The sequence below is a fragment of the Erinaceus europaeus genome, chromosome 9 (assembly GCF_950295315.1).
Source record: "Erinaceus europaeus chromosome 9, mEriEur2.1, whole genome shotgun sequence".
Classification (NCBI taxonomy): domain Eukaryota; kingdom Metazoa; phylum Chordata; class Mammalia; order Eulipotyphla; family Erinaceidae; genus Erinaceus; species Erinaceus europaeus.
This window is the reverse complement of record NC_080170.1, coordinates 49,058,184-49,083,935: the sequence shown is the minus strand read 5'-3', so window position 1 is coordinate 49,083,935 and position 25,752 is coordinate 49,058,184. Positions and strand designations below refer to the sequence as shown.

The window sequence follows — 25,752 nt, the reverse complement described above, 5'->3', positions numbered from 1 at the left end:
GGTAGCACAGTGGGTTAAGCGCATGTGGCGTGAAGCTCAAGGACCAGCATAAGGCCTCCCGGTTCCAGCTCCTGGCTCCCCACCTGCAGGGGAGTCGCTTCACAGGTGGTGAAGCAGGTCTGCAGGTGTCTTTCTCTCCCCCTCTCTGTCTTCCCCTCCCTCCTCTCTCCATTTCTCTCTGTCTTATCCAACAACGACGCCATCAACAACAATAAAAAACAACAAGGGCAACAAAAGGGAAAATATATATGTATATATGTGTGTATATATATATATATATATATATTAGCACTATCCTAGTTTTCTTCTACATCTGTATCATCAGTGACACTGCCCATGAGTTGTTCGATGGATAGCTAGTCAGAATAAGTACAGGGGAGTCAGGCAGTAGCACATTGGGTTAAGTGCATGTGGTGCGAAGCACAAGGAAGGATCCCGGTTCAAGCCCCCGGCTCTCCAATTGCAGGGGAGTCGCTTCACAAGTGGTGAAGCAGGTCTGCAGGTGTCTATCTTTCTCCCTCTCTGTCTTCCCCTCCTCTCTCCATTTCTTTCTGTCCTATCCAACAATGAAGACATCAATAACAATAATAACCACAACAACAAAACAAGGGCAACAAAAGGGAATAAATAAATAATTTTTTTAAAAAAGAAGTAACTACAGATTGTGGGGCAAGTAAGGAATGATGTAGGCTGAGATGTTGCTTGTAACAGTAGGTCTATTTGTTCTATAAAACCCTTTGTCAAGGTTGTTTTCTGTGAGTAGGTGTTGTAGATATGGCAATAACTAAGACATGGTATTGCTTCTTAGGAGCTCATAGTCAAAGCAGGAGCTAGACACTTAAAGAAATAGTGAAAATTTTAAGAAAGATGCTAAACTCTGTGGTTGATATAAAATCCAGATTATGTTATTTGTCTTTGCATTAAACTATTTTAGAAAGGAAGGTTGTTTGTTTCCAGAGCACTGCTCAGCTCTGGCTCATAGTGATGCTGGGGATGGGACATGGGAGCCTTAAGCATGAGAGGATTTTGGCATGAGAGCATTTTTGCATAGCCATTATGATATCTCCCCCTACTCAAGGAAATATTTTCACTGTGCCCCCCCTTTTCCACTTCTTTTTTTTTAATTTTTTTATTTTATTTATTTCCTTTTGTTGCCCTTATTGTTTTATTGTTGTAGTTATTATTGATGTCGTTGTTGTTGGATAGGACAGAGAGAAATGGAGAGAGGAGGGGAAGACAGAGAGGGGGAGAGAAAGACAGACACCTGCAGACCTGCTTCACCGCCTGTGAAGCGACTCCCCTGCAGGTGGGGAGCCGGGGGCTCGAACCGGGATCCTGACGCCGGTCCTTGAGCTTAGCGCCACCCCCCTTTCCACTTCTAAACAAAAGATGGCAAAAGATCTAACTTCAAGGCTTAAATACCTGCCATTAATACTAATAGTAATTATAACCACAGAATTCTGGAAACATGAATCTGATTTCTCACCTAAATTTTAGTATTACTTATAAAATTTCACCTTTTCCAGCTTTTGCCATTGCCTCTAGTGCATGATAATCCAGAAATGTTTTTAATATATGCATTTATTTTTCATTATTATATAAAATAATTCTAAACAGGTGTTTTATGTCCTCTCATCCCCAAGAAAAGACCATTACAAACTTTTTATTATTACTATTTTATTTGACAGGACGGAGAGAAACTGAGAGGGAAGGGGGCGGAGGTGGAACAGAGAGAAAGAGAGACAGCTGCAGCACCACTTCACTACTTGTGAAGCTTCTCTCTGCAGATGCGGACCAGGGGCTTGAACCCAGGCCTTTGTATGTGGTCACATGTGTGCTCAACTGGGTGCACCAGCACCCATCCTTATTCTGCAGATACTTATCTCATAAAAGAAAAGTGCTATTGCCTGAGTGCCCGGAGAATACTGTCATGGGTTTTTGTAATAATATCTGTTTGTTTTCAATAGGAATATGATGAAGAATGGGCTAAAAAGATTCAAAGTGAGAAGTTTCGCTGGCATAACTCTCAGTGGCTAGAGATGGTGGAGTCTCGTCAAATGGATGAGAGTGAGCAGTACTTGTATGGGGATGATCGAATCGAGCCGTATATCCATGAAGGAGATATTCTTGAAAGACCTGACCTTTTCTACAACTCAGGTAGGATGATAACCAAGACAAAAAAGAGAAAGTCTGTGTTAGTCTGCTCACCTTGTTCATATCTTTATTATAGAGAAGGCTTTCTGCTCATAGTGGCAAGCAAACATGCTACCTCACCATTTATTTTTTTCTAAGTTTGTCTTAATATTCTTTTCAGAAATAAGGCTATCACCAAGAAAATGAATTACTCTTAGAAATTTGTTACTTTCTAAGCTGTGTAATTTAAAGTAATGCTTTTACTATTTCTGAATTTGTTTGCAAATACAGTGTTGATTTTACTCTGTTCTGCACTAACTAAAGGTATCCCTAAGCTACGATATTTGTTCATATGTATCTTATTTTTATACCCTGATTTTGCCATACTTTTCTGTAGGTTCAAATTAGTGAACTTACTTTATCTTTTTTTTTTTTAAACTTTTATTGCTAAAGTAGTCTTGCTTTTAGTGGGGCATATGTTGATGTAATCTATGATTATACATGCCATTTTATTTATTTTTTGTTTTTATTTATTTATAAAAAGGAAACATTGACAAAACCATAGGATAAGAGGGGTACAACTCTACACAATTCTCACCACCAGAACTCTGTATCCCATCCCCTCCCTGATATCCCATCCCCTCCTCTCATGGCTTTCCCATTCTCTATCCCTCTGGGAGTATGGACCCAAGGTCATTGTGGGATGCAGAAGGTGGAAGGTCTGGCTTCTGTAATTGTTTCCTTGCTGAACATGGGCATTGACAGGTCAATCCATACTCCCAGTTTGTCTCTCTCTTTCCGGAAACGGAGCTCCAGGACACATTGGTGGGGTTGTCTGTCCAGAGAAGTCTGTTTGGCATCCTGATAGCATCTGGAACCTGGTACCTGAAAAGAGAGTTAACCTACAAAGCTAAACAAATTGTTGATCAGTCATGAACTTAAAGGCTGAAATAGTGCAGATGAAGAGTTGGGGATACTCCATTTTGTAGATAGCTAGTAGGCATATTTTAGTTATATTCCAAAGGGACTGTGGCTATACTAGTTTTTGTTTGTTTGTTTGTTTGTTTGTTTTGTTTTTCCCTGAGCCTGAAATCTGATATACAGGTGAACCCAGGTTATTGTCTGGGAAGATGATGTCATGGCTGGAAAAGGAACAGAAAGCTGGATCAGGGAAGAGTGTAGCTCCCTAATATGGGAAAGAGGTATAAATATTGACTGTAAACCCCATATATTTGATTTCTTTCTGTTTGGATGGGAAGATTTAGAGACTTCATAGAAATTTTTTTCTTCTAAACTCTGCATGTATTTTCAAGCTGAAATTTAGTTTTTACATAAATCTTTCTTGTAATATAACCTTATTGATTTTTTTTTGCCATACTGCCATACTTTTTTGGGGTATAAGGTTGGACAAGTTTACTAAATTTTTGCATATTTTGACTTTTAAAGTATTTCAGTGTTCCCAGTACTAATAGTACCTTTCTGACAGTATTTACTTGAGAGAAGTAAAAGGATTTCTAATTAAGATCTGTAGCAGATTGGAAATAAAAAATATAATAGTCATTACATCTGAAGCTATGCTTCTTTTTTCTCCCTGCATTCTACTTATCCATGTGTTTCCACAATTACATATTGTTCAAACTGTCAGTAAGCATTGCTTTATTTTATGTTTGATGTAGACACTTGAATCCTGGGAAAATGATACTTTACTCTGAAAATTAAATCGATTTCTTCCTGACTGAACTTTACAGTAGTTATGATATACTGATTTGTGTTTCAAACCAGATGGAGTAGGTCATTAGTATCAACCAACCAGAATTTCTTAGGCAGTAATGGCAAGCAGCTGTTCCGTACACACTCAGATAGATATTCATGAAGTAAAATGATGTAAAATATATGTGATATGATTTTTTTTTTGTTAATAGAAATCAGATTTTCTTAGAATCAGGTTTCTTGCTTTGAAGACTGACACTGATTTGTTCCGTGTAAATTAATTACTAACCTACCCACCCAAAATAAAACTTTTATCTCACTCAGTATTCAATTTTGTTTTCTTTTTAAAATGTGCTTACTGATTTACTTTATGAGAGAAAGAGACTAGAACACTGCTTTATCTTTTATGGTGCTGGGAATATGGTATCTCCTACACAGTGCTAGATTTCTATATCATATGGCAACACTAAGATCTTTTTATCCAAATCAAAAAAAAATTCATTTTGACATTTTACAATTTGAAGATACAACACGTAATAGTGATAGAGGTAGCAGATGCTATTTCCTCAGAAACCAAATGTCACTAATTCGCTGGATCTTTAAGATGAAATTTTCTGTGATGGAAAGGCTACTAAAGGGATACTGACACCTGTTTTGGGCAGATATGGAGCTGGACTTCTCTGACAGCAAACCTATAAATGAAGGTTTTCTAATAAAATGATTTTAAAATAAAATCATTTATAGAAATCAGCGTAAAGTTTCATGGAGATTGTTCAAGTATTTAAATAAACATTTAGTATTACAAATATGTCTGGCATTTTTGAAGATGTAATTGTACACAATAGAAGATAAGATGCTGCCAGTGCCTAGATTTGATACTGTATATCCAGAGATAGTACAGAAATTCATTTAGTCAGTCAGCTATGCATGAAAAATGAAGCTGTCATAGACATTTTTCTCTTGATATATATATTTTTTTTAACTAGAGCACTGCTCAGCTCTGGCTTATGGTGATGTGGGGACTGAACCTGGGACTTTGGAGCCTCAGGCATGGGAGTCTCTTTGCATAACCATTATGCTGTCTACCCCCACCCCTCTGAATCCTCTGAATCTTCTTAATATATTTACATAATTTATCAAAAATAGGTTATCTGGAACCTTAGATTGGAGCAAATGAGAAAGTAAGATCAGTCTAAAATCAACAAGAAGTTTTAGTAGAGACTTAGGCTTTTTTTTTACTAGAGATTTAGGCCGTGTGTGTGTGTGTGTGTGTGTGTGTGTGTGTGTGTGTGTGTGTGTGTGTGTGTGTGCGTGTGTGTTTATTTTTATGGTAAAACACTTTCTAGACAAGAGAAAAAGATCTCAAAAAGTATAGTGGTGTAGAGCGAGCCATTAAGTGTAGGTAGTCAAATATAACTAACAATTTAGTGCATGACTGTATAATTAATGCTTGAAATGAAGATTGAACCACCATAGAATTTAACAAAATACAGGGGGTTGTAAAACAAATATTTCTAACCCAAGTTTGTGCAAGTTTGTGTAGTTTTAAGGTTTGACAGATAAATTATCAAGCATTGTTTATTTAGATACTCTTATTTGAAATCTCAAATCCTTTAATCATTTTGTTTAAATAAAGTTCTAGGCATAAAATCTGGAAGTATTGCTCTTAACATACTACTTACTAAGAGCCCTGGACTGTACTTTATTCTTAGTGCTCTTGTCCTTCAATCTCTTCCCTAAATAGGTTTTTCTGACTTCACCACAAGGTTGTAAGCACATCAAAAGCAGAGCCTGCTTTTCTGTGCTAGTATAGTACTTGCCATATAGTCAACACTCAATAAATGCTCAGTTGTCGTGAAAGTACACTTAACTACATCCTCTACTAATAATCCCAGAAAATAGCATGTCATAGTGTAAGTTTTCTTTTCAAATTAAATAATACAGGTAATTTTTTATTAAGTTGTTTCACAGAAAAATTTTTTTTCTATAGCCTAGAAATACATTTAGCTGGTTACCATTTTCCTTCTTCTTAGATGGATTAATTGCCTCGGAAGGAGCCATAAGTCCAGACTTCTTCAATGACTATCACCTTCAGAATGGAGATGTTGTGGGTCAACATTCATTTTCTGGCAGGTAAAAGTCTTCTGAGAAAAATCTGACGTAAAGTGTTATGATTGCTTTTGAAAAGTTAGAATTATTTTCACTCCTCAGTTGTCTCTTTCATTAAGGAAGGGAAAAAACACTTTTCAAAAACATGCTTATTTAATTTTAGTTTAACTTATGAAATCATATTTTCTATTTAAACAAAGATGTCACCGTCAGAAGAAAGTAGGCGTCATAACTTTGGAAAATGCAGACTATTAAAACAAATGATATGTTTGACAAATCATTGGGTGTAAATGTTTTCTGAAGTACTATTCAGTGCCAATAAAATATGAAATAAGGCCACAATAAAAATACAATACACGTATTCTAACAGTTACTCATACACCACTGTTTAATACTCAAGGAAAGGAAATGTAACATGTCAGTGTTGTTTATTAATTATAGTAAAGTTACCCCTAGCAGATACCAGGGAGGGAGAGAGAGAGAAGAAGAGAGAGAGAGGAAGTGAGAGAGTGAGAAAGGGAGTCACCATAGCTTCCTTCAGTGTGGTAGGAACCTTTCTTGAACCTGGATTGTCCTCATGGTAAAAGCAGTACACTCTAGAAATCAGCTTTTTAGGGTGGGGGAGATAGCCTAATGGTTGTGCAAAAAGACTGTCGTGCTGGGGGCTGGGCAGTGGCACACCGGGTTAAATGCGCATAGTATGAAGTGCAAGGAGCCATGCAAGGATCCTGGTTGGAGCCCTTCTGGCTCCCCACCTTCAGGGGATTCGCTTCACAAGTGAATTTTCTTTCTCGATCCTTCTCTGTTTTCCCTTCCCCTCTCGCTTTCTCACTGTCCTATCCAAAAATTGAGAAAATGGCCACAGAAGCAGTGGATTCATAGTGGAGGCATGGAGCCTCAGCCATAACTCTGGAGGCAAAAAAAAAAAAAAAAAAAAAGACTCATGCCTGGGGCTTCCAAGTCCCAGATTCAATTCCTAGTCCTACCATAAACCAGAATTGAGCAGTGCTGTGATAAATCAAATAAAAAGAAAGAGAAAGAAAGAGAGAAAGAAGCCAGCTATTGATCCAGTTCAGGTATCGTGTATTTTTCAAATCTCACTAGAAAGTATGTTTTCCTCCTCAAGTTATTTCTAGAGGTACAGTATTTTAATTTAGACTAACAGTTGAAATTTCATGTTAAACCTGTCTGCATAAGCAGAAGTAATCTATTTTGTACTTCAGACTTATTTTATTTAAATTATGATTTAATTCCCCCACTCTGAAATTATTCCTTTCATTGATCTATTTCTGGTTCCAAATAATAACATTTCAAACATAGTTTTATAAGTGTATTGAATTGTCATGGTAAGAAACTGCCTTATCAAATGAGAGTTGAACATATTTAAATATTTTACATTTAAGCAATGACTTTTGACTGCAGATAAATGCTGATGTTTCTATCTATATTAGATATGGATATTTGTTATTTTTTAATGGAGAGCTAATAGTTTAAAGTAGATACAGTTGTTGGTACAAGTGTAAAATTCTGAGTTTTTTACAAAGCATTCTCACCATCAGCCTAGGCCCTCCTCCACCATCATGCACCAGGACCTGAACCCCACCCTCCCCACCACCAGGGTCCTTTACTTTGGTGCAATATACCAAGCCCAATTCACATTCTGCTTTGTGTTTCCCCTTCTGTTCTTATTTCTCAACTTCTGTCTGTGGGTGTGTGGGTAGGATCATCCTATACTCGTCCTTCTCTTTCTGGCTTATCTCACTTAATATGATTTCTTCAGACTCCATCTAAGATGAGGTGAAAAAGGTGAATGATCACTTGTAAAAAGTGATTTTAATCCAATATAACAATTACAGCCATCATCCATCATCTACTGTGTATAATCTACTTTAAAAATATTGATACTTGGATTGATACTTTGGAGTATTACACCAAAGTAAAAGACTCTGGGGTGGGTGGGTGGGTGGGGAGAATACAGGTCCATGAAAGATGATGAATGACATAGTGGGGGTTGTATTGTTAAATGGGAATCTGGGGAATGTTATGCATGTACAAACTATTGTATTTACTGTTTAATTCCCCAATAAAGAAATAAATTATTTAAAAAAAGAAGAGATTAGTTTTTTGAACTACATCCCCGCTCGTGAATAAAGATTGAACTGCATTCTCAGCTCAAAAAAAAAAAATATTGATACTTTAAAAAGTATTGATCTTCTTTAATTATAACCATTTTACAGATGGAGAAAAAAAGGTTTTAATAATTCAAGTAGCCAGCTCACATAAGTAGAATAATAGATCAAAATGGGAATTTAGGTCTGTGTGTTTCCAAAGTCATAATTCTTAATATCTGAGTTGTATTCCATTATTTGTATAGACCACAATCCTCTCTCTTTCCCTCTCTTTCTTACTAATAATATGTTACAAGTTTGTAAGATTGCAGTGTATAGTTCTACACCACACCACCAAAGTTTCATATCCCCACCCTCCTACTTCCCAAAGATCACCACCTTAGTACTCACAAGCCTTACAGTTTACTTGCTTCTGTTTTGTTTTAATTTTTTTCCCTGGCAAGTTCATGTAAATCAAATCTCTAAATTCCACATATGCATGAAACCATCTGGTAGCTGTCTTTCATCTCTTTATTTCACTAAGCATAATCACTTTAGTTCCATCCATTTTGTCCCAAAGAAGACAGTATCATCTTTTTTGATCACAGAATAATATTTCATGGAATGTATATCCCTTCTCTAGCTAGTCATCTGTTGATGGGCATTTAGGCTGCTTCCACTCTGACTACTAAGAATAATGCAGCTATGAACATAGGGGTGCATATGTCCTTTCTAATTCATGCTTGATTGTCCACTGGATAAATGCTTAATAGTGGTATTGCTGGATCATCAGGTAATTTCACTTTTACTTAAGGACTATTCTAAAGGGCTTCGCCAGTCCGCATTCCCACCAGCAATGTAGCAGAGTTCCCTTTTCTTCACAGCTTCTCTAACACTTGTCATTTCCTAGTTTGTTATTGTAAGCCATTCTCTCAGGTGTGAGATTATACCACAACTTTCTTAGCCACTCATCTGTTGTTGGACACCTAGGTTGCTTCTAGGTGTGGGCTATTACAAACTGTGCTGCAATGACTATAGATATACACAGATCTTTATGGGTGAGTCCATTTGTTTCCTTAGGATGTGTCCCCAGGAGATCTGTTTCTAGCCTTCTGAGAGTTCTCTAGATTGCTGTCCACAGGGGTTGGGCCGATTTACATTCCCACTAGCACTGCAGATAGGCTCCTTTACCCCCACAATCTCGCAACATTTGTTGTTACTGTCCTTTCTGATGTATGACATTCTCACAGGAATGTAGTGGTATCTCATAGTTGCCTTTATTTGCATCTCTGACAATCAATGACTTGGAACAGTTTTTCAGGTGTCTGTTGGCCTTTTGGATCTTCTTTTGTGAATATTCTGTTTATATCCTCTCCCTACTTTTAGATGAGGTCATTTATTTTATTATTATTATTATTATTATTATTATATTGCTAGTTTCATGAGCTTTTTATGTATTTTGTTTATTAACCTTTTGTCTAGTGTATGGCAAGTAAAAATATTCCTCCATTCTATAAGGAGTCTCTTTGGGTGGTGGTTTCTTTTGCTGTGCAGAAGCTTTTCAATTTGATGTAGTCCCATTGGTTTGTTTTTGTTTTTGTCTTTGCAGTAGACTTGTGTCATTGAAGATGCCTATAAAACTTCGATGGAAGAGAGTGCTGCTAGTATTTTTTCTCTAACTGTTTGGTAGTTTCTGGTCAAACTTCAAAGTCCTTGACTTATTTTGGAGTTTACTTTTGTGTGTGGTGAAATGTAGTGTGTTCAGTTTCATTCTTCTGCACATTTCAATCTAATTTTTCCAACATTATTTGATAGATTCCCCTTTCTCCATTTAATTGTTTTGGCCCCCTTATCAAATATCAGATATCCATAGGTGTAGGGGCTTAGATGTTACAATGTAAATAGAGACTCGCCACTATTACATTAATCATGTGACAACTTACTGTACAATGATTTCTGAAATAAAATTGAAAGTTGAAGAAATGGTTTATAATCCTATTATATTAAATGTTTTACCAATAGCGTAGCATTTGTATCATCTATAGATCCTGTCAAAAAAAAAAAAAAGCAGACTGATACTAAATTCCACATATGCATGAAAAAGAAGCAATGCTTCTTTAAGACTTTTTATTCCCATTAGTTATATGATTTTTAAATACCTAAAAATTTTCACTACAATTAAATTACAAAACAGTGACGTTTCGTGCTTACTTTAGTACAATCCCTCATGTGGTTTTCAAAAATGATCGGTGTATCCTATAAAAATAAATTCTGAAAGACTGCTTTAATCAGTGAATAGGAAAGCATTGTGTCTAAGGTGTTTTAGGGTTTCATTCCTTCTGTCAAAAACTTTTTAAAAAAAAAATTGGGCAAGGGAGTCGGGCGGTAGCGCAGCGGGTTAAGCGCATGTGGGGCAAAGCAAAAGGACCTATGTAAAGATCCCGGTTCCAGACCCTGGCTCCCTACCTGCAGGGAAGTCGCTTGACAGGCGGTGAAACAGGTCTGCAAGTGTCTGTCTTTCTCTCCCCCTCTCTATCTTCCCCTTCTCCCTCCATTTCTCTCTGTCCTATCCAACAACAACGACAATAATAATAACTACAACAATAAAACAACAAGGGCAACAAAAAGGAATAAATAAATAAATTTTAAAAAAATTGGGCAAATCTTCTACCTCTATTCCACTACTTCCTTTACTAGTGCAAAACTATTTTAATATCTTCTTTTACTTCATAAAAGACATGTCTTAGTATAGTTGCTTTAAAGGATTCATTAATAAAACATATAATGGGCTTTTTCACATCAAAAGGGTGATATATTTGTTATCATCATTTAATTTGATAGTTGGTTAGTCTTTAAATTGAACATCCTCTAGAAAATTGTCTTTCATCTCTTGCCATTAGTAATTCTTCAGATCTAAAAATCATACAACTATTATATAACTGTCATATTTTATATGATATGTTGTGTTATACATATGTGATACATGCCATATAACTGTCATGCTGTATGATACCTATAACTATATATGTATATAACCATCTTCTGTTTTTATTTCCAAAATAAATAATTTACAATTAATTCCTTCAGCTTTGTGTACATAATAGATAACATAAAAAATTACATTACCAAATACAAAGAGAAGGGAAATAGTTTAGCCAAAATTCATAGGTGTTCTTTGCTATATTCATTTTTATTAACCTACTCTAGAGTCATTTATTATTTATTTCTATTCAAATCATTTTAGGTTGGTTAGGATTTCCTTTTAACAGGATATCTGTGTTCTTCTTTGAGAGCTACAAACCATGGATCTTATTCTGGTTTATTAATTTTTTTATTTTGCAAAGATTTAAGTACTTAAAACTGATATGTAATTATTCACATATTGTGACATGATAATTTTGCATTACAAGATCCCAGATGTGAAATTTTTTAAAATTTATTTTCCCTTTTGTTGCCCTTGTTGTTTTCTATTGTTGTTGTAGTTAGTATTGTTGTTGTTGTTGATGTCATCATTGTTAGATAGGACAGAGAGAAATGGAGAGAAGAGAAGACAGAGAGGGGGAGATAAAGATAGACACCTGCAGACCTGTTTCACCACTTGTGATGTGTCTCCCCTGCAGGTGGGGAGCCAGGGGCTCGAACTGGGATCCTTAAACCAGTCCTTCAGATGTGAAATTTGAAGCTATGGTTCCCTCTTGCCCTCTAATACCCAACAAAGTGAATTAAAAACCTAGTATCTCAAATATTATAGGCCTAAACCCTGCTTCTGAATTTTTTTCATTTTGACTGGTTTTAGGCATTTTTTTTAAAAGTCTGAAGAAGGTACTGGACCAGTATTCTTATTTACTGTGAAGATGAGAATAGGCTTAATGACAGCATAAAGAATTTGGGTTGAGGACCAGGTGATGGCCCACCTGGTTAAGCATACATCTTACCATGCACAAGGATCTAGGTTCAAGCCAACACTCCCCACCTGCAGGGCAGGAGACTTCATGAGTAGTGAAACAGATGTACAAGTGTCTCTCTCTCTGTCTTCCCCTACCCTGTTCATTTCTCTGTATCTTATTAAATAAAATAGAAGGGAATAAAAATGGCCACTGAGAGTGGTGGAGTTGTAATGCTGGCACCAAAATCCAGCAGTATGTAACCCTGGTGGAAATAAGAAGGAGAAGAATTAACTGTGATAGATTAATATCTTGGCTCAAGCTTGAATAATAAAAAACTGATTCTTTAAAAAAAAACCACTTTTTATTTTTAATCAGAGTAATTATTTGGATGCCTTACATATTTCTACTCATTACCATGTGTCCTTGATTAATAAATATTGGCAAGTTATCTGCAAAAATATTAAATTTAGTGTATGAAGCATAATTGGATCATTGATACTATCGTCAGTGATTTAAGTATGTATCAGGATGAAATTGTAGCAGTGGGATTTGTGCATTTATGGTTTTATTAGACTGTAGCTTCAATGGGTTCAGGTTAAGTAGGTGATCCCTGATTCTTGCAAGATAAAGACTCAACTGATAATTTCTATGACAAGAAATTTTTTTTAAGTTTAAAGAAAAAAAAAAAGAATAAAATCAGTTCAGATAAAACTTGCTTACTTTCCCAAAATGGCAAATCTACTTAAGTGGGAAATGAAGCCAGATTTAGAGAATTGTTAAACAGTTCATACTGATTTTTTTTTTAAATCCCAGTCAGAGGTCCTTCTTAATCTGAATGCATGCCCCTTTTTGCAAGGCAGTGTAATTGGAAACAGTGAGAACTGTTAAACTCATCTATTCTACACGAGAGACTGGTTGTTTGATAAAATAGATAATGGCAGCTGGACAGCAAATCCTGAGTTTTAGACACATGCCACTATCCTCTTGGTGCCAGAATTTTTAGCATTTTGAGATAATGTAAAATACATCAGGGCTCTAAAGTATTAGCTATACAGTTGCCAGTCCCAGAGCATCAGATGTAAATTCCATCCCTCACCCCCCAAAATCTGAACTGGTGTTAGAAAGTAAAGTGGAACTTGCTGTTGAAGCTAATTAAAAATAATAGGAGTAAGACAAGCTGTTCTACCCTTATATACCATGTATTTGCACCATATTTTTAGATTTTTTTTTTTATTATGACTCTTACTTTTTAAAACTAACAAGAACCTCATGTTGAGGATTCTTAAACTGCTTCCAGCTTTTACAAATCACTTTTTGTTGCAGTAAAAATGGTACATTTTTCTTTTATAGGAATCCAATTTTCATGAACTGGAAAAAAATTGCAAAGACTACTTAGGTTTCCTTGGGGTTTTGAAAAATATTTTTCAGAGGGCTGGATTTCTTTGTGGTTGGGGCGGTGTTGTCACTTACTGACCATTTCCCTGTAGTCAGAGATAAATTGGATGTGTGCAATATCCAAGAATCTGATTCTGATATTTTCATTTTTTCTTTGTTACAAAGCTGGTGTCTATTCTCTCTGTCTTCCTTAGACTAGTTCGGCAGTAACTTTTCTGTGCCTTATATGTATTAAATTAAATTACTCTGTGCCCTCTGTTATCTTCAAACATTAAAACATAGCTGCCATGTTAATTACACTTAAAAAAGAACATACTGAATAATTTCCTTATATAGGTGTAGGAAAATAATCTTCTAGAGAAAAGGAACATGGGGGAGGGGAAATAATCTTCTAATTTTTCTTTTGAAAGAACTTATTTATTTATTCATGAGAAAGATAGGCAGAGAAAAAGAGAACCAGACATCACTCTGGTACATGTGCTGCTGGGGATTGAACTCAGGACCTCATGGTTGAGAATCCAGTGCTTTATCCACTGTGCCACCTTCTAGAGCATGGAAATAATCTTCTATCCATTTTTCAATGTATAATTTTCCTAGCAGGAAGACTCTGCCTGTAAAATTTAGACCCACTTCTTCATCTATAGAGCTGCTTCAGTTATAGTAAGCTATTTAGTTTGTTTATTTTTATAACTCAGTTTTACTTACTTGAATAATCTTGAAATTTATATGTTGTTTACCTAAAAGGCAATGTGTAGTGCTTATAGAACTATGTATTATTCCTAAAACTATATGAGGTTATTTTAAAGCAGTTTTCTAAAGGACAAAAAGATTACTGTCTTTTCAAACACTTGAGCTGGCCATGTTAAAAAAAATAATTTATATTGATGGAAAATAAATTTAGCTATAAAATCCTTATTTGCTAAGTCATATCTATATATAAATGATAACCCAGACTCTTCCATGTTTTAAAATAAGCTTCATTTCAAATTATATAGAAGGATCAAAAGATAGTGAAAAGAAACCCCTACATTAGTTTCTTTGATAGACACTAGGACCAACTACTTATTCAGGATTCTTGTGAAAACTAAATAAACTGGTAAATGCTTATAAATAAATATCTTTATGAAGTCTTTTGAAGATAATCATTAACAAAACACTGATTTATTAATGTGTTGTTAAATTTTTATCAGAAGTGATTGTAGCCTTTTTATTAAGTTTTTTCTTATTTTATTTTATTTTAAGAACTCAGTTTCATACCACATTCAAATATAGGTCACACAAGGTATGTTTCTTTCTTCTTCTCCTTCTTCTCCTTCTTCACCAGGACACTGATCAGCTCTGGCTTATGGTCGTGTGGGGGTTTGGAGCCTCAGGTATGAGAATATTTTTGCATAACCATTATGCCATCTACCCCTGCCCTTTTATTTTAAATAGTTATATTTTATTGTATTATTATATTTAGCTATGGAGAGATACAGATGTCTAAGCTGTCTCCCAGCTCAAGGGCTTCTTTTAAAATATTTTTATTTTTAATTACTTTTTTAATATCTTTTGTAATGAGAGATGGGTATAAAAACAGAAAGATGATAACTACTAGGCAGTCACTTCTGCCCAAGCTCTCCTTATTTTCTTACTATTTTATCACATTTTATTTTATTGCTATGTTTGGTAATGAAAGCTGGAGATACAGAAAGAAAGATACAGAGAGAGTGAGATGGGCAGGGGTAGATATCATAATGCTGATGCAAAGAGGCTTTCCTACCTGAAGCTCTGAATTTCCTGCCTCACCATGATGCAGGGCTGAGCAAATAAAATAAAAATAAAATCAGAGTGAGACCAGAGCACTGCTCAGCTCAGGCTTATGCCAGAGAGCTGGGGATTCAACTTGAAGCCTTGGAACCTCAGGCATGAAAGCTTTTCATTATGTTAAGAAAAGACATCTGTGTTTAATTAATGAATGTTAAAGTTTCTATGTACTTTTTAAGCAATTAGTATTAACTCCAGAGAGAGGAAAAAGAGAACCCGACCATCACTCTGGCATGTGTGCTGCCTGAGATTGAATTTGAGACTTGGTAATTTTAAATCCAGTGCTCTAGTCACTGTGCTGCTTTCTGGACTGCTGCTGGTGCTTAAAGTATCTCAGGAAATACAAGGTTATAAATACCATTGTATTGAGGATAGCTGAGTGGTATACTCCTGGCTTTCTATCTCTCTCTCTCTCTCTCTCTCTCTCTCTCTCTCTCACACACACACACACACACACACACACACACACACACACACAAAATAAAAATAAAATAATAAATAAATCTAGTTAAATACTAAGAAAATTCCATTGCCTTTGAGAAAGAAATTAGAGATTCGCAGATGGGGATGGGAGACTTTGCCTTCCTTTTTCTGAGGTTCTTCTTGTTCTCTGGAATCGCCTTTCTGGTCAAGAAGATCACGACCTGAAGAGATCTCTTAAGCAGAAGTTTCCCAGGTTTGCCTTCATGCAGCCATCTTGGCTCTGCGCTCAGGGATGGGAGACTTTGCTCTCTTTCCTGTGTGATCTTGGACGAGATATGTGGTTTCTTTGAATTTCATTAAACGAGAGCTCGGCAGCTGGTGAGGTGACTCAGCAGGTAGAGCACAGGACTTGCAGGGGTGAGGGCTCTAGTTCTGTCCCTGGCACCACGTATGCCAGAATGCTGCTCTAGCTCTCTCTCCCTCTTGTGAATTAATGTCTTTTTATTGATATTTTTTTAAAGATTTTATTTATTTATTAATATGGGGGAGTCAGAGCATTACTCAGGTACACGTGATGTCAGGAATAAAACTCAGGACTTCATGCTTGAGAATTTATCTCTGGGACCATTATTATTTTTAATATTTATTCTTATTTATGTATGAGAGAGCAAGGGAGAGGAGGAGGAGGAGGAGGAAGGGGAGGGCAGGGGAGGAGAGATTGAAAACTAGAGAACCAGAGCATCACCCTGACATGTGGTGCCAGGGATTGAATTTGCCACATGCTCGAGAGCCCAGTGGCTTATCCACTGTGCCATCCCCTGTGCCACAATGAGAGATTGCAGCTCTCTTCATTGAACAACCCCCTCCCCCACCCCTGCTTGAAGAATCTGTAACATCTTCAGTCACTGGTCTACAGCCAGATGTGCTGGGAGGTTCTGGTTCCATGGTATTTGTGACAAATACAGGAAGACAACCCAGTTTGTCCTTCCTTCCTTCCTTCCTTCTCTCCCTCCTTCATTCCCTCCCTCTCTCCTTCCTTCCCTCCTTCTCTCCTTCTCTCCTTCTCTCCTTCCTTCCTTCTCCCCTTCCTTCCTTCCTTCCTTCCTTCCTTCCTTCCTTCCTTCCTTCCTTTCTTCCTTCCTTCCTTCCACCAGAGTACTGCTCAGCTGTGGCTTCTGGTGGTGTGGGAGCTTCAACCTGAGTCCTTTGGAGCCTCAGGCTGAGATTCTGCAGAGCCATTATGCTATCTCTCCAGCTCTATTATTTAGTTTAGAGTGAAATATAGAGAGCGTGAGAAAGGGAGAGGAGACAGACAGACAGACAGACAGACAGACAGACAGGAGATGCACCACTGCACCACTCCACCTTCCATCAAGTTCTCCGGGGCCACCCAGCTGCTCTTTAAGGCTCAGCTCAGATATCTTCTTCTGCAGGAAGCCCTTCCTGACTGCCAGTCAAAGTCAGGTACTGCTGGAGCAGGGAGGCCAGCCAGAACACCCCAAATGCCTGGAGGGTTCTTAGGTGGATGCAAGCATCCTTCATTCTTTACTTCTTGACCTGTATGGTTATTGGATATTTGGAGCACTAGCTAGCTGGACCAACTCTCTACCACTTGAGATGACTCCTTTTGGCCTCTGGCTACAGGTTTTTCTTATTCAAGTTCCACTGATGGGTGTCTTAGGCCCAGGCCCTAGTCTAGCTGGCTTCTGGCAACAGGTTTTACTGCTAATTTCAATGGAGGGTGGTAAAGCCAGTGGCCCCCGGGGGTCCCGCTTTTTCAGCAGAAAACATACTTCATAAAGTTTTAATAAAAAGGAAACCCAGACTTTAGTAATTTTTTCAGACATGGTGATTATAAGACAAAGCATCCAATCCCATACCATTGGAAATGGTGAAACATTTAATTCACAAAAATTTTTAAATGTTAATATCCACATATAGGAGCAGAGAGGTACTCCCATTATACTTTTCCAGACTTTAAAATAGATGTAACCTTTGTGGAATGTATTTGGTAACAGTGAAGAGGAATATCACATTGTTTACTTTAACTCTAGAACTTTATTTCATTTGTCCCTGGGGCTTTGCCTGTATGAGCTAACTTTTTCAGTTAGAAAGAAAGAGACAGAGAGAGAGGGAGAGAAAGATACCATAAAAATTCCCCTAGTGAGCTATCTTACCAACTTTAGAGCTCCATCAATTTTATCTTAAAGTTTTATTGTTGATTTAGTAATGGCTTATATGATTACAGGACGAGAACTTTATTTTTAAGTTGTTTTTATTAAGGATATAATGACTTATAGGATAGTTGTCACATATAGTTTCTCATTTCCATGATTAGTGTCTGTGTACTGATCCCACCATCAACTTGGGCTCTTGTACGTCACTGTGCATTGAGTCTCCAGTGCCCCTTCATCCCATCCCTCCCTCTCCACAGACCACATCTGGTCCAAGTTTCATCGTGTGTTACTCTCTCCCTCCTTGTTTCTTAAGTTCCACCTATAAGTGGAAATTAATTGGTATTCATCTTTCTCCTTTTGGCTGATCTCACTTAACATAATTCACTCAAGTTCCACCCAAGATGAGGTAAAGGAGATGATTTTATCATTTCTAATAGCTGAGTAATGTTCATCTATGTGTCTATACCATAACTTTCATTTTTTTGAATAGATCCGTAGGAGAATTGTTGGATCATAAGTTAGGTCCATTTTCAGTGTTCTAAGAAATCTCCAGACTGTTAACCACAGTGGCTGAACCAATATACATTTCTACCAGTAGTGTACAAGGCTTAGTATTGGACTATCAAAACAGTCATGATACATTTTTGCGTGAAAAACTGAAAAATGCGTTATGACTTTGCTCAGAAGCCCAATATTTCCTCATATCCTTGTCAGCACTTGCTTCTCCTTTCCTCTCTTCCTTTCCTTCCTTCCTTTCTTCCTTCCTTCCTTCCTTCCTTCCTTCCTTCCTTCCTTCCTTCTTCCTTTCTTTCAACTCCCATCCCTTCCTTTTTCTCTCTCTTTCTCTTTTTCTGTCTTTCTTTCTTTATCTCTTTTTCTTTTCTAATAGAGGTGAAAAAGAGAAAGAGGGAAACACCAGAGCACTGCTCAGCTCTGGCTTACGGTGGTACAGGGATTGAATCTGGACCCTGAGCTTCAGGCTTGAGGGTCTCTGCGTAACCATTATTCTGTCTACTCCCACCCTTCCCTTTCTAATCTGTGACATTCTCATAAGTGTAAGTGGCATTTCTTATTCTCATGGTTTACATTTCTTTGATAATTAGTGACTTTGAGCATTTTTTCATATGCCTGTTGGCTACCTGAATATCTTATTTTGTGTAGAGTCCCTTCATAGCCTCTCTCCATTTTAAAAAATTGATTTAGTAATGATTGGCAAGACCATAGGATAAGAGGGGTACAATTCCATACAGTTCCCACCACCAGAGTTCTGTATCCCATGCCCTCCATTGAAAGCTTTCCTATTCTTTATCCCTCTGGGAGTATGGACCCAGGATCCTTGTGGGGGTGTAGAAGGTGGGAGGTCTGGCTTCTGTAATTGCTCCTCCACTGGACATGGGTGTTGCCAGGTCAATCCATACTTCCAGTCTGTTTCTGTCTTTCCCTAGTGGGGCAGGGCTCTGGAGAGGTGGGATTCCAGGACACATTGGTGAGATCGTATGTCCAGTGAAGTCAGGTTGGCGTCATGGTAACATCTGCAACTTGGTGGCTGAAAAGGCATTAAGATATAAAGTGGAACAAATAGCTTAATAATTAGGAACCTAAAGGCAAGATTATAGCAGATAACATTTGAGGTCTCCATTTTGGAAAAGACTAGAATATCTTCTTTTGTGTAGAGTCCCTTCATATTATCTTGCCATTTTTAATGTAATTTGTATGTGTTGTTGTTGCTGCTGCTGCTGCTACTACTACTGAGGTCTGTGAGCTTTTTATATATTGTGGTTATATGTCCTTTGTCTGATGTATCCCATTTGTTAGGATGTCTTTTTGTTTTGGTGACAGTGCCTTTTCCTATGTAGAAGCTTTTCAGTTTGATATGGTTTTCACTGGTTTGTTTTTGCTTTTGTTCTTGCTGTTGGACTGGAGTCTCCAAAGATATTTCTGGAGTGTTTTGCCGATGTTTTCTTCTATGCATTTTGTGGTCTCTGGTCTAAATCCAAGTCTCTGATCCATTTTGAGTTGAATTTTGTGTATGGTGGCAGGTAGTGGGACTCTGCTTCATTCTTTTACATGTCTCAACCCAATTTTCCCAGCACTGTTTATTTAAAAGACTCTCCATGTAATGTTTTGGAGCCCCCTTTTCATAAATTAACTATCTGTAGGTGTGAGGGTTTATTTCTGGGCTCTCAATTTTATCCAACTGATTTGGGTTGATTTTTGTCCCACTGCCACGTGGTTTTAATTACTATAAGACTCAGACTCTTAAGGGACTAGCTCCAAACCAAATAGTTAATAAATCGTGACACCTTTAAGCTTGGTAAGAGCTGACATTCTTAACTATTACACTCTTAGTCTGTCAGTGAGCTGTGCTTCAGAAAATTTTAGGGTGAATGATATAAGTAGATTTTTAATTGTGCAAGTCAACATATTGTTTACCTGTTTGACTTTAATACTTTGATAGATTGCTTAGAGGCAAGCTGCTTAAAGTTTGTTAATATATTACGGAATTTTCTACTACCATTAAATTTTCACAAATAGGTAGTTCCATTAGATTCTCTAAAATTAACTCAGTTGAGTTAAAAAATGAAAATGAGGCACTTGAGAAATTGCTCAGCTGGTAGAGCATAGGACTTATAGTATGCTTAAGTGCTACATGGACCAGCATGGTACTCTGACTTTTCTCTCTCTCTCTCTCTCTCTCTGGCTGTGTCTCTCTGTCTCTCTGTCTCTCTCTGTCTCTCTCTCTCTCTCTCACACACACACACACACACACACACACATATACACACACACACACACACACATATACACACACCATTACCACCACATGAAAGGCCTTTTCTCTTTATCCCATGTGAAATAAATATTTTCAAAAAATGAAAATGAAATGTGTAGAGTAGATCAGCCTAGAAACATTTGTCTCTTACAGATCATTTGTCTAGCTAACTAGCCAATGCTCAATCCAGATAAACGATGCTGATTTTGTTTTGTTGTTACCTATAAATGAATCTTCATAAACTTGTTGAATTATTTGTTATACTTTTCATAGAGAACGTTTCTTTCTAGTCTTATAAAAATGAGGGAATTCTTTCTGTTCCACTACTTGGACACTAATAATTTGTGTTTCCCCAGGAGAATTGAATTAGGTTTTACTAGTAAATTGGGCCTATAACTCTTAAGGCCATATTTTACTAGATTATCACACATCAGCATTAACAAATTGTAAACTTTACTGAGATATAGACACCCAAGCCAAAAGTCAAGGATAGGAGTCCTAGAAACTTGGGGAGTTGTTTCACAGTAGAGAAACCATTTTCCTGACTTGGACAGATATTTTACATGATTTACTTTCCTTTGGAAATTTTAGAAATAAGTTACAAGAGAATGGCCTTTGTCAGGCTTGTGCTAATTTTTAATCTGGCAATCTGAGAGCAAATGTCTTCAGAGACATGCATCTTAGCTACATATAAAGTCCAATGATACTCCCTCCAATGTTAGCTTTATTGTCACTTTTTATTAGGATGTTCATTTAGAAGAAGTTTATCCTAACTAGGTTTATAAATCTCAAAAGTAATATCATGGTAACTACATAAAAACACTAGCACATCAATTATGGTGTAACCTTATATGAAAGAAAATGGACTAGACATTAATCAGTCTAGTCCTGACTGGGCAGTGAATCACAGCATCATCATTTCAGAGTGATTATCCAGTGTTAAAGTATATGTACTTTACATGTATTAATTATATCTTGCTGACTGAACAGCTATATAAATTAATGAGAAAGAAAATATAAATCTAAGTAAAAATGACTGCATTTCTGATATGTTTGAGCTATGAAATTGTCTTGTTTGTAAGATGAGTTTCTTTAAAGGAGTGGGATGAAATTTACCCTTTCAAAAGCATGCTTATTCATATGCTAATGACACTAGGAATCTTGGGCTATTTGGGTGTTAAAGCACCACCATACCCTCTTATGTTTCCTGTAAATCCCTGTTCACTAATAGTTCCTGCTAAACTCAGAGATATTTACTAATTTGAGGTTGATTAATTCTAACTCATCTCTTGTTCTGATTGGCTTAACAATGTGATTTAGTGTTTATGAGCAATTTCTTAAAAATATCTTACTTCAGAAATGTCATATGAAATCTATTTCTTAAATATTTTTGTCAAACAACCAATGAAGCCTAGAGCCCATGCATTTAAAAAATTCAGTTAATTTCTATATTCTTCCTATTATTGTAGCCCTTCCCTGTGTGTTGTGTGACAAATAACTTACTCCTCAGATAGGAGCCATATGGGTTCTGTAAAGTGATTTTCACTTATTTTGAATAGGAATTATACAGACTGCAGATGAATTATTAAAGTAAATATGTATATTACTAAATAAATCTGAAAGCAAAATATGAAACTGTAGTAAATGAGAAATAAATGTGCAAATGAAGCTGCTTGCTATAATAAGTTTAGGGGCTACCTTCTCAGTTTCAACCAAAAGAAAATAGATGTTGTTGTTGTTATTGTTGTTGTTTAAAAGAAAAATCTATAAAACTGCTTACAGAAGTATCTTAGACAAAAACAAGGAAATATAATGTTCTAAACTAGGTCAGTCCAAACCCCTTGAGCTGCAGTGACAGCTCATAAAATTGAGAGTAGTTTTTAACTGAGCTCTGTTTTACATTGCCAAAGTGAATTTTCCTTGCAGGAAGTAGCCAGAGGGTTTATTTAGTTTCCAGTCCATGACTTTGATCTTTGTGCACTGTCACATCTCAAGTTACATAGCCTTTTTCACTGCAGTAAATCTGCAACAGTTAATGAGAATAAAATTTCCTCCTCCTTACTGATCATATGCTGTTAAATGCCAGACCACAGCCAACTGTGTATTTGCAGAATTCCAGCTACAATGTATGAAAACAGTGCAATCAGCAGTATAATCTTGTTGTCTTTGTAATTCATTTTATTAGGTTTTCTTCCTTTTTAAAGGACCTACTTTATCATATATGTGATCACAAAGGGAAATCTGTGAGAAAGATTTAGACTATTAATAAACTGAGAGGAAAAAGGTGTGCAAATGTGGGTGAGGACTGAGGACCATGTGCAATTATAATACAGTTGAGATTCAAGTTAAATCTGGATACTTCAAGACTTCTGTCTTGTTCTTCATCCAGACATGTTTTAGGTCTTGTTCTGCCCATCACATAGAGGATTTCATCCAAATTCCATGACTTTATATGCTGTGAACTGATGATAGATAGATAGATAGATAGATAGATAGAGATAGATAGATAGAGATAGAGAAGAAGAGGCACTATAGAATTGTTCCACCATTTTTGAAGCTTCCATTGTGTAGACCCTCTAGTGTCGTGGCTGAAGACTCCACACTGAAGTTCCTCATTCTTGACAAAGTGTTTGTGCTATTGGGTGAGATATTTCCTGTTCCCTGAAATTTTGTGAAATTTTCTTTGAGCACCAACATTATCCATCTTGCTGATTACCACACGAGGATGTTTGATAAGATCACCAAACAAAATTTTAGATGCCCTGTGTTTATACAGGTTCCTCCTCTAATATTTCATCTCAGAAAATGTCTTGTCCATTGAGCAGGTCAAGTCATAAACTTGGAAGCCTTCCTTTTTCCCACTCTTTTCAGTAGAAGCCATCTGTCATTACTCTTGTTTTCATTTCTAGACTCTCAGATTGAGTTGTTTCCTTAAATATCCAGTGTTATACTCTATCCAGTCACCATGTTCTTTCATCAGAACCATTCAATCGTCTCCTAGTTTTCCTGCTTCTCTATAACCAACTTCCTTGTAACCCCCCCCCCCCACACACACACAGTATAACACTGTTGTGACGTTTTTACAGTGAAAAATCAGATGCTATCTCCAAATTTCCTGGGTCCTTATTAATGACTCCCCATTGTAAGTGTTAAATACAGTGTAGATTCTGTTAAAAAAAATTTTTGTTATTTCTAAAGGGAAATATTAATTTTACTTACAGTTTCTGTGATAGCATATACAATGATATGTATAGATAAGACATAAAACAACACCAAGGTAAAGATGTTTATTTAATGTTTTCTTTTAATAGTTACATACATTTCCTTTATTATATTTTAAATCAACGAGTACTTGAAATGCAGAAATCAGTGAGGAAAAAAAAAAATCCCTTTCTCACAGAGAACCTTATAATTCAGGGATCAAATATAAATGACTATAATGACAAAGTTTTCTGTTTATTCCTTACTTGATGTTTTTATAAAAGTATGTAAGGGCATTCCTTTAGGAAATGAATTATGGAGTTAATACTAAGTATCATGTCAGTGTTTGCACATCAATGGCCTTCTGACTTTTCCCACCCACTTTTATTTATTCACACATTTTCATTATGTGTGTATTTTTTCCTCCAATGAAATGAACATTTCAAACAGTGCTGAATTGCCCTTATCCTTTAAAGGGCACAGAATAGATCATCTTTAGTCAAGATTATATTGCTATCAAAAAATGCTTTTTTGTGAAGTTATACATACAATTTGAAGAATTAATTACCACATATCATTAGTATTACAGAATAAAACCAGATAACCTTATAACACTGTGACATGTAAATTATATCACAGTAAAACTATAATTTTAAAAATCAGATCTTTAAAGGAGATTGTGGTGAATTCTTAGGTTAAAAAAACAAACAAACAAGACTTGACAGGGTGATGAGGCACTCACTAGAGTGCACACATTACCATGCACAAGGACCTGAGTTCAAGCCCCTGCCTGCTACCTCCAGCAGACTTCATGAGTGGTGAAGCAGTGTAGTAAGTAGATCTCTCTCAGTGTGTATCTCTCTTCTTGTCTGTCTCCCCCACCCTATCAACTTCTGTCTCTATTAACAAAAGAAAAGAGAGAGGAAGGGAAAAAGGAAAGAAAAAATGGCTAGCAGGAATGGTACCCCAGCAATAAACCTGATGTAATTAAAAAAAATACAGACTCATTTCTTTTTATCTAACAAAGAATGGTAATTGAAATTCTGCTTCCTAGTGTTTAACAAAACATTGCACTTTGATGATCTGTTAATTCACGAGGGTCTAATTACGTAATTATAAAGTGAACACCTTAGAAGGATTAATCCAAAAAATAGCATATCATGACTTTGTAAGAGATAACTCCTTTTAAAAAACGTCAATGTCCTTAAGAAAGTCTCTGTATCAAAGATGTGATGTTATTGATATTTCCAGTTCATCAAGTCTCATGGCTAATTAAACTTTTAGTGTACATTAGACTAGATTCATTTAGCATAGACAGGCAAACTGGCATTTCTGTAGGAACAAGTGGCAAAACACTGTAGTCTCTAAGTTTTTTTTTAACATTATTTATTTATTATTGGGTAGAGACAGAGAAATTGAGAGAGGAGGGGAAGATATATATAGAGACAGAGACATTTGCATACCTGCTTCACCATTTGTGAAGTTTTTCTCCTGCAGGTGGAGACCAAGGGTTTGAACTTGCATCCTTGTGCATTGTAATGTATGTGCTTAACCAGGTGTGCCACCACCTGGCCCCTTCTAAACAAATGGTTCTTTTTTTCTCTTTCCAGAGCACTGCACAGCTCATGCTTATATAGTGTTTCTGGGGATTAAACCTGAGATCTGATAGCCTGGGACATTAGAGTCTGTTTGGGTAGCCATTATGCTGTGTCTCCCATCCACACACCCCCTTTAAAAAATTATATATGTGTGTGTGTGTGTGTGTATGTGTGTGTATATATATATATATACACATATATATAATTTTTTGGGTTTTTTCCAGAACACTGATTAGCTCTGGTTTATGGTGATTCAGGGGATTAAACATGGGAGTTTGGAGCCTCAGGCATGAGTTTCTGCATAGCCATTATGCTAACTACCTCTACCTGTCTAAGCTTCTTTTAACACTGACCTAGCTATTAATGAATTGTCAAACTTTTATTGTTTTAGATTACAAGAGATTTAGGGGCTGCAAAATAACTCACTTGGAT

General features: G+C 36.5%; 1 protein-coding gene across 5 annotated transcripts in view; it reads left to right on the top strand.

Moving 5' to 3' along the window:
* KIFAP3 (kinesin associated protein 3) overlaps nt 1-25,752 on the top strand; it is a 127,048-nt gene that overhangs the window by 83,773 nt on the left and 17,523 nt on the right. For all 5 annotated transcript variants that reach the window (XM_060197862.1, XM_060197866.1, XM_007523791.3 and 2 more), the window contains 2 exons: nt 1,968-2,157; nt 5,877-5,976. In XM_060197862.1, the coding sequence (XP_060053845.1) occupies nt 1,968-2,157; nt 5,877-5,976 (290 nt within the window). The remainder of the gene's footprint in view (nt 1-1,967; nt 2,158-5,876; nt 5,977-25,752) is intronic.